Source organism: Lacerta agilis, chromosome 10 (assembly GCF_009819535.1).
Source record: "Lacerta agilis isolate rLacAgi1 chromosome 10, rLacAgi1.pri, whole genome shotgun sequence".
In the NCBI taxonomy this organism is placed as follows: Eukaryota; Metazoa; Chordata; class Lepidosauria; order Squamata; family Lacertidae; genus Lacerta; species Lacerta agilis.
Genome location: NC_046321.1, coordinates 13,863,817 through 13,881,163, shown reverse-complemented (window position 1 = coordinate 13,881,163; position 17,347 = coordinate 13,863,817). Strand labels below are relative to the sequence as shown.

At 45.7% G+C, this 17,347-nt stretch overlaps 1 protein-coding gene across 5 annotated transcripts in view; it reads right to left on the bottom strand.

The window, feature by feature from the left end:
* LMO3 (LIM domain only 3) overlaps positions 1 to 16,243 on the bottom strand; it is an 88,852-nt gene extending 72,609 nt beyond the window's left edge. The window contains exon 1 of one of the 5 annotated variants that reach the window (XM_033161867.1): positions 15,965 to 16,243. Coding sequence is in view for 1 of the 5 variants with exons in the window: in XM_033161863.1 (XP_033017754.1) it covers positions 10,086 to 10,110 (25 nt within the window). In the remaining 4 variants the exon portion in view is untranslated. Of the gene's footprint in view, positions 1 to 10,085; positions 10,194 to 10,929; positions 11,067 to 11,369; positions 11,447 to 11,763; positions 11,959 to 15,964 lie in introns of those variants that run through there. The other 4 variants (XM_033161868.1, XM_033161866.1, XM_033161864.1 and 1 more) reach the window with 4 other exon arrangements.
* Between the last annotated feature and the right edge of the window lie 1,104 nt (positions 16,244 to 17,347).

Genomic DNA, 17,347 nt, shown 5'->3' with positions numbered 1-17,347 from the left:
CACTTTACCCCACTACCTGCTTTTTTCAGGTGAGACTGGTTTGCAAATAAACAAACAAACAAACAAACAAACAAATATTTAGCAATATTCCATCCAAATGTGTATATTGGGGGAAACTCACATTAAAATTGTGGAGTGAGTTGTTGTTGTTTTAAAAAAATAAAAATTAATCAGAAATGATGTGGAGAACTAAAGACTGGAAACACGTGAAACTGAGGAATTGAAATGGACAGATTTGCCCGTTGCAAATTTGATCGTTTGTCCCAATGAAGGCGTGTCATCACTTGGCAGCCCAACTAGATCAGGTGATCTGAGGAACCTACAGGGGGCCCCACAAAGCACATTTATATCCTGCTTCCCTCTGTCTCTAACAGAAATCCCAAGGCAGCCAATAACTGGGGCTAACACAGAAATTCAATGAAACAAACGAAGGCAGTAACAGCAATGGGGAAATATTAGCTGGTGCCATGTCCCCGTGCCCATTTTGGGATGATTCTGCCCTCCCACTTCAGCCCCATATGATGATTATTTCTTACTGGCCCTCTGCTGTAAAGGTCCTAGGGATAATTTGGAGCAGGGCTGGCTGCCCCTGGCCTATGGAACAGCATCATTGTTGAAATACACCACAGCCCTCCATGTGTGCTTTCTGGAAACAACTGAATACTTTAAGAAAAAAGAAAGCTTTTTCAGCTAAATGCAAAGGGCTGTGCCTTAGGTTTAAAAACAGTACAGAATGAACACCTGTTTCCAGTTGTTGTTTTTGTAGTGTTTTTAAAAACTACTTTTAGAGTCCAGTCATACCTCGGCTCCTGAATGCCTTGAGAGTCGAATGTTTCAGCTCCTGAACGATAAAACCTGGAAGTGAGTGTTCCGGTTTTTGAACGTTCTTTTGGAAGCCAAATGTCCAACGGGGCTTCCGGGGCTTCCGATTGGCTGCAGGAGCTTTCTGCAGCCAATCAGAAGCCGTGCTTTGGGAGTCGAACATTTTGGAAGTCGAACAGACTTCTGGAATGGATTCTGTTCAACTTCCGAGGTATGGCCGTATGGGGGTTCATTTCCTTGAGACATATGTAAAGGACAATTTGTAACTAATAATAATAATAATAATAATAATAATAATAATAATAATACAGGATTAAATCAGTTAAAAGAATTAAGACAGGCATCATTGTGTAGGAGGGCTCCCTAACCTTCGGGAGGATGCTGGAGGAGGAGCGCAGAATGGAAAGATCAACCACATGAACGGCCTTCAACTCACACAATCGCTGGATACAACAAGGAATGCACATGTCAGCTTTATATAGCAAGAAAGTCAGAAAACATAACAGATGAACTGGTGAATTTTAAAGTCACAGATTTGAAAGCAAGTGGAGAAAAACTGCAATATTAATAAATGTATAAATAAAATAATAATAAGGAAGTTGATTTAAACTGATGCACACAACTGCTCTAAGGGCAAGGCCTATTCTGTGCTCCAAAAGTCCTGTTCGGTCGTTATTCCCTTCTTCCAAAAGGGACTCAACATTTCCTAATATCCTGATTAAAGGAGGTAACTAAAGAGTAGTCTTTCAATACAGGCTCATGGAGGAGGCAGGGATTCTCCCTGCCCATTTCACATACAGAACAATGTGCTGCCCGTCTTTCCTAGCAATAGTTGCCCACATCCAACGATATTGGTTCCATCGCACAGGCAGAAAATTCTCCAATATTCCAAAGAACAGATTTGGCCGAACAGTTCAGTAGAAAACGGGCAACAACGTAGCAAGGCTTTTCTTTCTACTATGGTACAAAATAAAAGCTGCCACCTGATCTAGAAGCCCCATTTTGCAGAAGAATCCCTAAAAGCAGAGCTACACGTTTTGAAGAAAGTAGGATGGGTGGGTGTGACAACCCTCCTCTAGCTACATAAACACCAGATTGGTGGTAGCGTGCATTTCTAAAGGGGGGTGGAATCTGTGGGGTGTGGGTGTGTAGTTTTTCTCTTCAAGTGCAGCCTCCCAACCCATTCAAAAGCTGTTTTGTCCCTGGGCCAGACGGAGGTTAGAAGCAGCTGGAGGTTAAAAGCAGCATGAGATTTTTGATATTTTGATAACCAGAACCATTTTAGGCCACATTGACCTATAAAGCACCACAATACCAGCTTGCAGAGTCAGGGTATCTCCCAAAGAATTATGGGAGTTGTAGTTTGTTACTGGTGCTTACAGCTGTTAGGAGACCCCCCTACTCCTTTCACAGAGCTACAGTTCTCAAAAATTCCCTATGAAGAGGGGACTGACTGTTAATCCAGTCTGGGAACTGCAGACCTATTCCCCCATAAAAACAAACAAACAAAAAACCAGAGAAGAACTGCACAGCAGTATACTACCCCAAATTCTGCCACATTAACTTTTGCCATTTTCCAGGTTAAGTGGGCTGAAATGGATTTTTTTTTCCTGGAATGAAACAAGACAGAAATGAGCACTAAGCATGTACTACAGTCCATTAGTTTCCTGGAAGTGGCTTTCACATCATGCGAAAGTTCAAAACTAATGCAGAAATTAATAGTTGGGAAATAGGTCAGGGAAATGGAATAAACTACCATGTGAAGGCAGAATTGAGGAGCTATTGGCCTGATCCAGCAGGCTCTTATCATCATGGCTTCAGTCCACTCCCTGACTATGATGCCAAACTATTCCAATCCATCAGAGGGGTGGCACATGCACTGCAAATCGCACTAGAGTGGTGTCACGCTTTCATATTTTGGATTTGTTCCATGGCATTCTTGCCAAAGAGCTTGGGAAATGGTGGCAGGCCACTTACTAAATGCACACAGGCATTCTTGCCAGAAAGAGTCCTTCACTCATGCACAGAATTCATTTCTCCATTGTGCTATCGCCATGCAGTGTGTGTACATAGGTATAGATTCATAGGAGTCCCACATGACAATAAGGCTGATCTTGAGTCTCTTGCCCACCAGAACATAGCCCTGCTAGAAGAAACGGGGTGCAATCTGGGGAGATATCAGCTCTACCCATGTTTGTTATGCTCCCCACTCGCCCTCTCATGCACGCAAACAAAGGAAGTCATTCTTGGCAACTGTTAAGGTGATAGAGCTCTGGAAGGGTTAACTGTTGACCCATCTCCTTGTGATATTGCCTTACCCCCTAGGTGCCCACTCAACTGACCAATCTACAGAACTGGCACTGTTGGAAGAGCCACATAACACCCATTCCACATTTGTAAAGAACCAATCTTTTAGCGTGGCAGCGAGCCCACACTTTCGAACTCCCTGCCTATTGACATCGGGCAGGTGCCTTCACTTTACACCTATCTAGAGATATTAGAATGTGGACATGTGTTCTAAGCTGTTTTTTGAGCTTGGTTATTTAATTCTTTAAAATGTTTGGAATTGTTGCTTTTAACTGCCTTTTTGCTATTCAGTAACATTATTGATTGCTTCTTTTTGCCAACTGCTTTGAGGTATTGTTACAACCAAGAAATTTAGACATGTTGCAAAATCCATCCATCCCTGACCTCCCTTTTCCAGCAATCCATTGAGCAGCAGGTGGATTGGAGACTGTTCTAGGACACTGTAGGAAACAGAAAGGACAGCTCCAAGCTAGCTACCACTAGTGCTGCCATTGGGTGGAATGAAGCAGCTGCCCCTAGCAGGGGATTTTGGGTGCCATGGAAGGAAAGCACTGTTGGTAAAAAAATTTTTTTTTAAAAAAACTATTACTGTTACTCCCAGGAAGAGACACTTGAGGTGAGGTTGGGATGGGATTGCGCAACAGGATCTCCTGCCTCAGTTAGCAAAATTCATTGGGCTGGTCCTGCTTATAGAGGGCACTGGGGTCCACCAGTATGTGTTATGCCCAGGAAGTACTCCCCACCTGGGAAGGGGCCTCAGGCCTCAAAGGCAATGAACTTATTTCAAACACTATAGGTAGAGTCTTCAACAAAGGAATATAGAAAACTGCCTTGTTCCAACTCAGGCAGCTGGTCCATCTAGCTCAGTATTGTCAACACAGTCTGGCAGCAGCTCTCCAGTGTGTCAGGGAGAGGCCTTTTCCAGCCCTACCTGGAGCCACAAGGGATTTAACTTGGGGGCCCTTTGCATTTTCCCTACAACTGAAACTAGGACATTTCCCCTAACATACACTCCTCATTCATATGAAGAGCTGCTGGGAAAGAATTCAGGTTCTTAAGTCAGGATAGGCACACAACACAATTGAAGGCCCACTCTCTCACCCAAAGCAAACTGGGAATATTAATCTACTCTTCACAAGACTGCAATTCTGAACACATTCCTACTACAGCTTCCGTGATTCTTCCCCCCACCCCCACCCCCAGAGGCAGGAGGAATGTTTTAAATATATGCCTTGCTGTATTTACATGGCCTTCAACATGAGTTGACCAAGAATTAAGCCAGGCTGTGTACACACTATAACTTTGAAGCACATTGGAAGCACATCTGTTCCCTTTCAAGAATTGTGGGCCCTGCAGTTTGTTGCTGGGAACTGCAGCTCTGAGTGGTGAAAGCCCAGAAGTCTTTGAGAGAATATCATGAGTACAAAGTCTAAGTCTGTGGGAAGGCACACAGCCCCGGGGCAGAACATCTGCTTTGCATGGATAAGGTCCCAGGTCCATTCCCTAGCCTCTCCAGATAGGGCTAGGCAAGATTCCCTCTTTGAAACCCTGGAGAGCTGCTGCCAGTCAGTGTAGACAGTGCTGAGCTATGTGGGCCAATGCTCTGACTCCGTATATAGCAGGTTCCTATGTTCCTTCTACATCAGGCTACCCGTTCTCACATTTCTGCAACACAGCCTCAAACCCCATCACCTTTCTGAAAGAAAGCGGAGCAAAGAATCCTGAAGGAAGATGGAAAAGAGCTAACAACTAATAAAATGGTAATTTAAAAACAAATAAATACAGCTGCAAATTGGACAGGGGTGAAACCGGGCTTTCTTTCACCCGGGTCAAAGACTTGGTTTGGCGCGCGCACACACACAAGTTTGCACACACACCTCAACACATTTGTTCTTAAAGGTGGACATTGCATAAAAAGTAGGAAACATACTATTTGTCAACGTTTGTGTCATAGCAGGGCAGCTTCCAGAGGCTTCAAGATTTGCACTGTAAGGTTTAGAAATGTCAAGGAACGCTTTCGCCAAAAGTTTGGAAGCTTAACGAGGTTCCCCCGTGTTTAATTGGCTTTAAAAATAACAACCCGGCTTCAGTAGCCTAAAACACAGCCAATTCTGAGAAAGGAGAATAAGAAAGGTTGCTCGTGTTTGTTGTTCAAAAAAGAGGCTGGAGAAAAGAGTGTCTCTCCAAATAGTAGAATTGTGTGTCCAGCACAGAGAGTAAATAGCTGGCAGGCTGGGAACCTCAGTGGTGCCCCTCTGGAGGCTTCACCTGGGGCAAAAATCCTGGCTACCCCCTTCCCCCAGCTATGGCACTGACTTGGAGAGTACTTTTCGGGGAGCAAGCCTATGGAACAGAACATTGGACTGAGATCAGTCAGCAGGGGTTGCCTGGCAATTTGGCAAACACACTGCAGCTGAAGGGACTTTTTTTTTTTTTAAGGAGAAGTGGAGCCGGATGCAGAACAGTCAAGGTTTGGTATTAAGATCCACATTGCAGATGAGGTCATGCCACACAGCATTTGATGCGCTGCTTTCTATTGAAGGCGGTGGTTGGAAAAGTGATAAACAGGTTTACCTCTATTTGCTGCTTGCTTGCAAGAGGTGAGAAACACCTCATTGGCGCTAACCTCTGCTATGTATTCTGCCTCTTTAGAGAGCACGGTTCCCGTAGTCTTACCAAACGGCAGTGGGCAAGGGCAAAAGCAGCATTTATTTTATTTTATTTTATTTTATTTTTACCTTAAGCATCGCCTCAGCCAGATGCAGGCAGCGTCTATCATCAGAGAAGCAGGCATGGGAACTTGAAGACCGAACAAGCAACGCTTGGCTCAGAACCCCAGGTAGAAAAGAACCGTTTTGTGGAGAAATGCAACAGAGGCGTTAAGGATAAAGTAGGGTTCTGCCCAGGCATCCACAAAAAGGCACAGTGTCAGGAAATGGGGATACCAAAGAGTGGGGGGAGTAAAGTGTCATACCCAAACTTTTAAGTCCTGCTAAGCACCGCAAACATTCCTTAGTCAAGGGATAACCTAGATGGTGGACTCCAGAGGTTTCGGACTCCAACTCCCAGCAGCACCAGCCAGCTTGGTCAGGGATGATGGGAGCTGTAGTCCAGCAACTTCTGGAGGGTCCCCTGTTGGCTATGCTTTCCTTAATCCTATTATACAGCTATGGGAGACACTGTTGCAGATCCTGTACCCCAGCATATACAGGTGAAACTCGAAAAATTAGAATATTGTGGAAAGGTTCGTTTCTTTCAGTAATTCAACTTAAAAGGTGAAACTAATATATGAGATAGACTCATGACATGCAAAGCGAGATATGTCAAGCTTTTATTTGTTATAATTGTGATGATTATGGCGTGCAGCTGATGAGAACCCCAAATCAACAATTTCAACTTTGGGGTTTTCATCAGCTGCACACCATAATCATCACAATTATAACAAGCAAAGGCTTGACATATCTCGCTTTGCATGTCATGAGTCTATCTCATATATTAAACTCCAGTAGCTAATGAAAACAATTGCTTACATAAATGGACTTTTGCACGATATTCTAATTTTTCGAGTTTCACCTGTACATGACAGTAACTCATTCACAAAAATCCCAAACCTAAGGAGTATCTAACACTTATGCAGCACATTCTAAGTGTTCAAAGAACTTTCTACATCCTCGATGCTGCAAGATGTGTCATTATTATTCTCATAATGTGGAATCGAACCGAGAGATAGTGACTTGTCTTAAGGCCATGCAGCAACTCAGGTGAGCTTTATAACCCAAGGATTTTGACTCATGGGATTACAATGCAGGATTTTTTTTTTTTTTGGCACAGTACTGCTTTAGACAGCCATTCTTGCCATATTAGATGAATGCAAAGAAAACCCACAAAGGAAAATATCCAAAGCAAAAAAAACCGAACACCCAACCCAACTTTCAGTTTAGAAAGTGGCATGTGCTAAATCAAAGCCAGGTTTCCCTGAAGACTATAGCAAACCACTGGCCATCTTTTTTATAAGTAGAGCTGTGGTTTTGACATTAATACAGTCACAGCTCAATAGCCTGCCAAGTTTTCAAATGAGAAATAGTCACCTTAGACTTGCTTGGCTTAAGGTGGAGGTTTTGCAGATTAAGACAATTCTGCTGCCCAACACAGCCTCCCCACCCCCCACCCCATTCACTACCCTCTTAATTTTGAATTTGCAGTGCAAGGAAGCCTGAAACTTCTGCCCATCCTATAGGGCTCAAGACTCGCTGCACCAGTTTGTGGTTGGGAATGAGGTGCACGAAACCATCATATAAACTAGGATGCTCTGCTGATGTTGCAAGCAATGCACTGGGCATGCAGATTAAAGCTTTTTGTTAAGAATCCTACAGGTAAGTCTTTCAAGCCCCACTGATCTCAACAGTCGCCTTAAGCACACGCTCCTGCTGAAATCAGGAGGACGGGGCGGGAATTGGGGTGGTTTACATAAAATGCTCCATAGCTTAATCCTTCCTTCTTAAAATACTTGTCAACTTTGCAGCAAATGTTATTTAAGGCAACTGAACTATGGCTGTTCCCTTCACCCCAGTAGCACCATTAGGAATAAAGTTCACACCATGTTTACTGCATACAGTACCGGTATTTCCACACGAACCCTAGCCCTACAGAAATTTATATCTGGTATTTTTAAAAAGCAATGGGACATTTAGAAGGAGACTTTGGAGTCGGCATGTAAGTGACCAAGGCTTGCTCTAGAGGCAAAACTATACAGCTTCTGCTAGATACCTCCTAAGTACTTAAACAATCCTATGCATGTTTATTTAGAAGTAAGTCATATTGATTTAGGTGGTGCTTGCTCCAAAGTTTAAAAAATAATTCGGTTGTATCCACTATGAACACAACCGAAGCTAAGATGCTACAACTTAAAAATGGAAGAGCAACAAGGTAGCCATGCTGGACCATAGGAAGAAGAAGAAGAAGAATCCAAGTCAATATGTTTATCAGGCCAGCCAGTTGCCAAAATGTTAACCAAGTAGTGTGCAAGCTTTTGAGTTCACCAGAGCACTTCATCAGGCAAGACAGTAAACAAAACAAGTTGTTTGCTATCTAGCCTGAGGAACAACAGTTTGCTTGGAACACCTAACGAAGGTGTTTTCCCACTGTGGATTTCTTACATTACGTCCAGACTACACGCGAACAACAGAAATATCAAAGTTTTGTGGTTAGGGGAAGTACCAATCAAAAGCAATAAAGCGACCGTTCAGAGCTCCCTCCACAACACACAATTATTCAGACAGGTTTGGGATGAAGGGGTGGAGGCCTATTTTGAAGGAAGGCATTTTGATAAACAAACAAAGACTTTACTCCCCAGCAGCTCAGGAGTCAGTCATTCAGGTCGACTGTGCTTGGAAATTTTCCTTCTCTCCCCCCCCCCCCCAGAGGCCTCTGCTACTTCTGAGTTGTTTGACAGTTTAAGGGAAAGCATAACGAAAAAAGAGATGCACAAATAATAGCCTGTGCAGCATGGTGATCAGGAAGAAGCAGGGGCCATTTCATTTTTTTAAAACTCTGGTGAGCTTTTAATTGCCTGGATCGCATTGTGAGCCAGCCTAACGCTCGATTGCTTCCATTGTGGTCTCTTGTTCTCTGCTATTCATATACACACACACAGAGGGTGAGATTCTGTATTTCATACAACAAAAGTAACTGCAACTCCTTAGCACCCAGGAGTGTCACAACCGCCTTAAATCACTCCTACTTTGCACTTTAATTGTTCCCTCCCCACATTTATTTATTATTATTATTATTATTAAAACACACACACACACTCTTGCAACAACACCATTGAAGGGAGAGACTGGGGGAAGTGTTCTAACTTATCTGTGAGTGGCAGGGGAAAGAGGCAGGCAGCAGCCCCACAGCTGGGAGCACCAATTCAGAAGAAAGAATCTGGCAACTGCCAAAATGACAAAAGGTTTCATTCTGCCCCTCTTTAGCTCTGCCCCCTCCCTCCCCCCAACTTGTCATGATCGCCTAAATTTCTGAGAGCTAGTTGGGGGGGGGGGGGGCTAAGAGCTTCCCTGTAACCCTTCTTAGAGAGCTGGGAGGTTGAACAAGTGCCAAAAACCTGTCCTCCCCCCCCCCCAAGATGCAGAGAAAGAGGATATTTTTCCTAAAGTCCCTTACCCATATATCCTTTTAAATACACCATATTTTCCCCTCCACCCCTTTCCCTCTCCCCACCCAACCTCACCTCTCCCAATTCAATGTGGTGCCGCTGGAAGCCAATTTTTGTTCTCTCGGCCCCCACCTCCTTTCTTCCAATGCAGCTGTAAGACTCAGAGAGATACTGACATTTTTCCACTCTTATCAGTTTAATTACAGTTACCATGGCAGCAAAGTGCTAGTGGTTGGCAAAGGCCAACAAGAGATTTGCAAGAGTGAGCTCAATTTTGATGCAGTTCACATGCAAAATAAAAAAATAAAAAAGCCACGACAGAGGAAACACTCTCTTTAACAACAAAGAAGCCTTCGCCCCCCTTTGCACTGTTAGCTACAAGCCAGGCGCCTCTAATTTCTCCCCCCACCCCTGCAAATCCACATAAGGATGGCGTGTGGGCTGGCTTTTGTTGTGTTATTTTGTTTTACAGGGTAAGGGGGACTTGGGGGGGGGGAAGGAGAAAGTGTTTTGCAGCTTTCTGCGGCAGCTGCACCTAAAGTAAAATGAATAAATAACTGGCTTAAAAATAAATTATAAAAGCCTTCGCCTACCAACTAAGCGGCAGCGCGCATTTCATAACACAAGCTGAAGTCAGGGGGAAAAGGTATTACCCCCCACCCCCACCCCCCAAAATCTCCTCCTCTCCAAAACATCCAGACTGAAATGCACATCTGCTCAACGCTCGTCAAGGTAAGGGAGGAGATATAATATATATTTAAGAAAAGAGCAACGAAACAATCGATGGCAACCTTACCGAAACTTTTCTCCTTTTTCTGCATGAGTTGATTTAAGGACTCTCGGGTAGCTCCTTCGCATTGAGCAAAGCAAGAAGTGGCAAGTGTGTTTGTGTGTGTGTCCGTGTCCGTGTGTGTATGTGTGTCCCTCCCCGTTGTTTGGGTCAAGTGGAAGAGGTTTGCGTTGAAAGCGAAGAGAGAACAGGGCTATTGTGCAGAGCACTTTGGAAAGGGGGTGGAGGGATGGCGGGTGGGGGAAGAGAGACTGCTGGAAAAAGCGACACCTCTACCAACACACACGGCAGCAGGCACTTGCAAGCGGGCGAGATTATGCACACGCACACGCATCTATCTTTGCAATGGTGGTGGCGATCTACAAAGAGCCACATGCGTCCCTAACTCTATCCGCCCCCGCGGTCTTCTTTTTAAGCTCGGCGGTAACAAATGGATTTGATTAAACCGTCACATGCAGCGTTTGCACAAGCCTGTCTCGGACTCTAAGGCAGAGAAGGGGTGGCCGGGGGGTGGGGTGAGGGGACCGAGAGGAGAAATGCACCATCACAAGGAAAAGAGGGCTAGATATCACAATTGCCCATCGGATTGGTCCCCACCCCCCAACCTCTTTCCTTATTTTCTTCCAAGGCTGCACCGAATAGAGAAAACCCATGCGCAAAAGGTGGCTTTTCTCCCACTAAAAATTGCAGGGTGCTTAGGGTTAAAAGACAGAACCCCCCCCCCCTCCCTTCAAGCTTCATTAGAAATAAAACCGAGAGGAGCAAGGGAGAAAAGAAAAGGGATCCGCTTCTTAGAAGGAGGAGGAGGAGGAGGAGGAGGAGGAAGGGGAGAGATGAAGTCGGTTCTCACCATCGCGTTTCACGCTCGCGCTGTTTGGCAACGAGGAGCGCGCCAGCCGGATTTGGCGACGCGGTTTAAGGGAAAGGGCGAGCGGGCGTTTGCTCCCGTTTCATTGTTTAACTTCGCCTGCGCTTCTTGCTCGCCAGCCCTCCAATCGCGCCGCTCTTTCGCCTCCTGCAGCCCCCGATCTCGCATCTCTCTCTCGTCATCATAAAAATAAGGAAAACCTCCCCTGATTTAAACACACAGGCACACACACGCACACGCCGCGGGAAAAAGAGCGAGGAGCTGGGGAGCCCCAAGTTGCGGAGCACGGAGGAGACGGGAGAGAGTCGAGGAGGAGGAGCAGGATCCCGACTTTATGAGGGAGGGGGAAAGAACAGGACCCCCCCCCCAAAAAAAACTGCCCCGGGGGCCAAACTGGCGTGGACACCGCTGCCTCAACTTACCTTCTCAATTAAAAGCAAGGCAAGGTGAGTTCAAGAAACCCCGGCGCTGCTCTGGATGGAGCTGGTTCTTCCTTTGGGAAGGTCAGAGAGGAGCATTGTTTGCAGACAGGAAAGAAAAGTAATAAGGGAAAGGAGTACGGGAGGGTTGGATAGCAGGGACGCGATTGCCTGTCTCTGGGTTTTATTAGTAGGCCCTATTGGTATTATTAATAATAATCATGAAGTCCTCATGGAGCCGCCAAGTTAATTGGGTTGGCCTCGGCTGAGCTACAGGTGTCCTCCTACCTAGAAAGAGAGATTTGGAAAGGCATCGGTGGATCTCCTGAGTCTAGGACTGATTTCCTCCACCACTACCCCCTAACCAACCCCCAACCCCGTTTAAAAGGCAACTTACCTAAAGCAGCGTGCTTGGAGCCGAGCTGTAGGAAGTCAGAGGCTGTATCAACTGCAGGACGCAATCCCTTAACCAGCCAGACATAATACAGCAAAGGGGAAAAGGTCACTCTTGTTATTAGGGAGACAGCCAAGCGCCGCTTGCGCGCTTGCAAAAGCGAGAGAGAGAGCGTGTGAACGTGCGAGCTCGAAGCTGCGGCTCGTGGCCGGTTTCAGGCTATTTACCGCGACTCTCTCGTATGTGCCCCCTCCTATCTTTCTCGTCCCCCCTCCGCCCCCTTTCCCTCCTCCCTCCCTCCTTCCCTCCCTCTCCTCTCTCTCTCTCCAACACGCCCCCCCCCTCTCGATCTGCGGCTCTGCAACAACCTCCAGCTCGCAAAGTGCAAAGCAGCCGGGAGACAGATTGGGCTTTGTCGCTAATTTCCCAGGGTGAAAATTTACAAGCCTGCGAGTTCAAGTCAGCGGAAGGGGGGTGGAATGGAAAAGAAAAGCATATGCATATGCTAGACACGAGCAGCGGGGACGGCGGCAGCCGGCGAGCGACCCACCGGCTCACGCGCAAAGTGACCTCTGGCGCGGAGAGAACAACTCCGCGCTTGCCCAACCGAAGCGCAGCTTTAACCTGAGAAGCCGCCTCTGGTTTGAATTTGCTTCCCAGTAAGAATTCATAGGATCCGGCTGCAGGGCTCTAACGCCCCCTGACACCCCCCACCCCCCATCGGGCTGGCTGGTTTTCTTCTGTCCTAAGTGGGTGAGCAAAACGTCTTGGCTCACCCTGTTTTGAACACCATTTCCTCATCGCCTGCAGACCTCACCACCCATGCAGGGTCACACACACTGCTTTCTTACTCTCTAGAAAAAGAGATTTTGGCCGGAGAGGAGTAGTGGTGGGAAGCGGGGGGGGGGGAATAGAGTGGCGCTTTCAGGACCGTTATGTGAGAAGAAAGTCTTCCTTTCCATGCGCAACAAAACTTTTCAGCGCTAACTGAGGTATTGCCAGTAGCGCGCTTTTACAGAAGTGCGGACAAAGGACCACACTTTGACCTCGAGTTTCCTCTGCATTTTGACAATTGCACAAACAGTAGATCCCATTGCACGTGGTTTGAAAGCATGTATTGGGCCGAGCTAAAGGATCCTTTCAATTTTTTGTTTTTCCTTTTTTTTTGGGGGGGGGGGAGAAAGGGGTGTGGCAGAGATGCGTCCTACCATTCCTCTCCATGCTCCAAGGAACCAAAGCAAAGGCACTTTACCTGGGAGTCAGTCCCGATGAACTCAGCGGGACTTACTCCTGAGTAAGCATGTATAGGAAGGCTCTTGACTCCAGATTGCTGCCCTGAGCAAAGGCGCATCATAGAGGTACTGGAGACAATTGTTGTTGTTCAGTCGTGTCCGACTCTTCGTGACCCCAGGGAACAGAACACGCCAGGCACCCCTATCCTCCATTGCCTCCCGCAGTTTGGCGGGAGACAATAGAGGTGTTTAAATGACAAACTGCAATCAGATATTGATTCCTTACCCCCATCCTCAAAATCATAGGATATTAAGCCCTGCTCCCGTGCCTTAATATCTTGCCTTTTTCAGGCGTAAGCCTATTTATTGTGTAAATAACCACCACTATTTATTGTGTAAATAACAACCACCCTCTCAGATCCCCCGGCATCTTCTATTTTTTAAGAGTCAACCCACAGCTGGTAGAAAAGGGGGGGGGGTAAAAACCGATTAAGAATTTGTGAATGCAGTTTGCAGACTTCAAAGTGTTCCTCTGTTGTCTGCCATTAGGAGCCCCACACTAAGATTGTCACAAAGCCTCTTTTTTAAAAGATGTCAGCTTAGAATTCCCCATCCTTTAAAAAAAATGAATGACACCCATTATTAGAGAGGGTGCTTTCAAGACCCCCAAGAAAAGCTTTTAAGGCCTTGGAGAGATTTGATATCCTTCCTTCACCCTCTTCTCTCTCTCGCCTCTTCCTCCCCCTCCCGATAATCCAGCAATTCTGATCAGAATAATAATAATAATTAAAGCCACAGCAGAAGTGCAATGTGTCTTCTCTTGAAGGCACACATTCATCTCCTGGGTTTTCTGCCCCCACCCCGCGCCTCTGTCTAGGACAGTTCTTCATTTTATTTAGCAAGCTGGCACTCATGCTCAAACGCTGCGAAACCCAAAGTGCACTCTGATCCAGGAGTGCGCGCGCGTGGATGTGTGCGCGCGCGCGCCCAAAAGCAACCCCCGACACGCTTCCTGTTGATCCGATTTGCACAAGTGACGAGGGAGAGGCGGTAGCCGAGACCTGACACCCGGTTCCCTTTCAGGCAAGAGGGCGAGTTTTCATCCCAGCCTGGAACCCTCCAGACCGCCTCTGTTTACGCGCTGCATCTGCAAACACCCCGCCTGCCCCTCTCCGAAGTGACCCAGCAAAGTGTGCGCGCGTTCTCTCTCTCTCTCTCTCTCTCTCTCTCTCTCTCTCATCCAAGACATTCAAGAGGAGGGGGAGGAGAGAGAGAGACGGAGAGGTTATGTGTGAAGAAAGGGAGAAATAAAATCAGAACAAATGGTACAGCTAATGAGGACAATTAAATTAATTATGTTAAAGGAGATGAAATTCTCTCTCGCGCTCTTTTCTCTCCCCTCTGCCCGTTCCTCCTCCTCCTCCTCTCCTCCTCCTCCTCTCTCTCTCTCCACCCCCCCTCCCATGATCTGTTACCCCTCGCTGGCAACGGCGCCTCCGTAATTCATGGCAACTGATTAGTGCATCTATGCAAATCTTTGTTTAAATCATTCAACTAATTAAATGATGGGATTATTCCTCTGCCTACGGTGACATCATGCGCAGTAATTAGTACTCTATTTGGACTGTGGCAATAAGATACCCGGTGTCAACACCAACCTGCAATAGACATTAAGCACTTTGTCACTTTTGGCGCTCTGTGTGTGTGTGTGTGCGCGCGCGCCCGCGTGTGTGTGTAACAAACAGCTCCGCATCTAATTGCAATCGTTCCCTGTTTCTCCCCCCTCCCACTCCACCAATCAAGGGATCTTTTTTAAAATAAAGAGAGAGGGGGGGGGGAGTTGGTGAGTAATATGCCAAACCACATGTGTAAAGGAATAAAATAGAATAGTTAACATTCAGCTCCACGCCATTCATTTCCCCCTAAAATGTAATGATAATTAGATGGGTCATAAAATGCTCTTCTTTTCATTATGACTGATGAAATGCATTAAAGCTGACAGGGTATTACCTGACAGTAATTAGGTTTTGTCATGAATTAAATTATTTGAAAGCAGGCTCTTTCCCCAATCATGCAATTTACAGCAAGAATATATATATATATATATATATATATATATATATATATATATATATGCGCGCTATAGCAAAATAAAAAGAGGGGAATGAAGGAGAGTAGAGGCTATAGCAAAATAAGGGAGTAAAGAGGAGGAAAAGCAGTTTCTTCCTCTTTCTTCAGAATCATATGAATTATTCACACACAAGCAAGGGGTGGGTGGGGAGAAGGAAGAGGGGAGAAAAGTGAAGACGAAGTGGTTTATTACTTTAAAAAGCACTTTGCACAGATGTGATCGGTAGTGTTGTGTCGGAGATGGAAAAAAATCAAAGTACCCAAGGTGTGTGTGTGAGGGGGGGCGGGCGGGGGGGGGGGAGAAGAGGAGGCATAGATTCAGGCGAGAGCAAAGTGATCTAGTTGAAGAAGAGAGGCGCGCCGACTCTGGGTCGAGGAGGACCAGAAACCCTCCCCAGCTCCGCCGCTTTCGGGCTCTTCCCTCCGCTTCCAGCTCTGCCTTTTCCAAATAACTCAAACCGGGATCGCCACAGAAACAGGATTTGTCGGTATTGTTTACTTCCTCACGTTCTTAAAGACTCAAACCCAGACGGGCAAAAAAACACATTCCTTTCGATTCCCTCCCTCCGTCCAGTGTAGTTACAGATGGAGGCCGGACACACAGTGAAACATCACAATCTTTATTTTTCTTCCCCCTAAAAATGTTTCAAAACCATCAACAACTAGGGTCCTTTTTCTTTTACCCTCCTTGCTGGAGGATCTCTCAACATCTTCCTTTTTCCACTTTCCTTTTTAAAAAAAATAAAAAAAAATATGCACGTATAATTTTGCAAGGTGGTGTTATTTAAAAAGGATGTTAAGATTTTCTTTTTAAAAAGAGACAGAGAGAGAGAAAGACTTACCTTTGTGCAAGAGAAGGCTTCAGCAGGAAAAAAAACAATAACGTAAAATAATTCTTCCAAGTTTCACAGCTTGGACACTTTTGTCCTTAAAAAAAAAAAAGTCACCTGCCAATTCTTGAAATTAATTTTTTCCCCTCCCCTCTGATCAGTAATATTTTTGTACAGTCCCAGAGAGAGATGCCCGTTGTGATGTACACCTCTTATTGTGGAGCAAAAGACAATGAACATGCAAGGAGGGAGAAAATAAGATACCAAATCCTGGTGGGTTTTTTTTTCCTCTTTAAGAAAAAAAGAAGATGTGCGCACCCCCTCAGTTCAAGTGCAAAAAAACTATACTTGATCCCCTTCTTCTCACCCACTTGAGTTCCAGTAGCATCAAATAGGAGCAAAATCCCAGATTTTTCCGCTTTGCTGCTGCCTGCTTTCTTTCTTTCTTTCCTCCCCCCCTTTCCTTACTTTCTTCCCCAGCTGAGCGCAAGACCTGAACGGGCCAGCTCTCCTCCTTCAGTATTTAAACACCTCCACCAGGTCCCTAGTTAGCAGCTCTCTTTGGCTCATCCAAGAAGCTGACAAGTACGGTTAGAGGAGGCTGTACATGTTGCTCTAATGGACCTCATTAAGTTCTACTTACAGATGTTCTCTTAACATAATTGATCTGCGGTGAGTTGAGAGGACTGCAGCTTATTCCCTAGCCCCCAATTATGGTTGGGTAATTAGATCCCCAACCTCCAATTTTTCACATTCACCCTTCTAACATCCCAAAATATCAAAGTATCTCTTTCTCACCAAAGCTCCCTTCCCTCCCCTTACCGGACTCCACTCCACTCACTGTATTGACAGTTAGATCTACGCTAACCTTTGTAGTGACGCCAGTTTTAATGGTGCATTCAGTCCATTGACAGAACTCTGGGTTTTTTTCCCCTCCTCCCTCCCTTCCTTCTCTCTCCTTTCCTCCTCCTCCTCCTCTTCTTCTCCTTCTTCTTCCCCCCTTTTTTTAACCCTCAGAAACAAAAGGGTAAAAGGGAAAAAAATATATCTAGCTTGTATAGTTTGTACTTTTGATAAAAGGTTTCGCTGATGGGCTTTGGCAGCAGAGGTTCTTTTCTAATGTCTTTTTATCTGAATTAATTCCTCAGATGAAAACTTTAAGGAACAATGAAGAAGAGAGGTATTGCTCTGAACCGGTGAGAAGGGTGGGGGCGAGAGAAAAATTACACAGCACACCTGGGACAGATGAAGCCAAACTAGTGCTTTTATAATGCCAATCAGCGGGGCTGTTATCATCCCTCTAATTAGGAAAGCAGCCTAAAACAGAGAGCACTTGGGGAAATGGTAATGTTATGGTTTTGCACTTAAAAGGGGAGACATTTCCTACACTGTAAG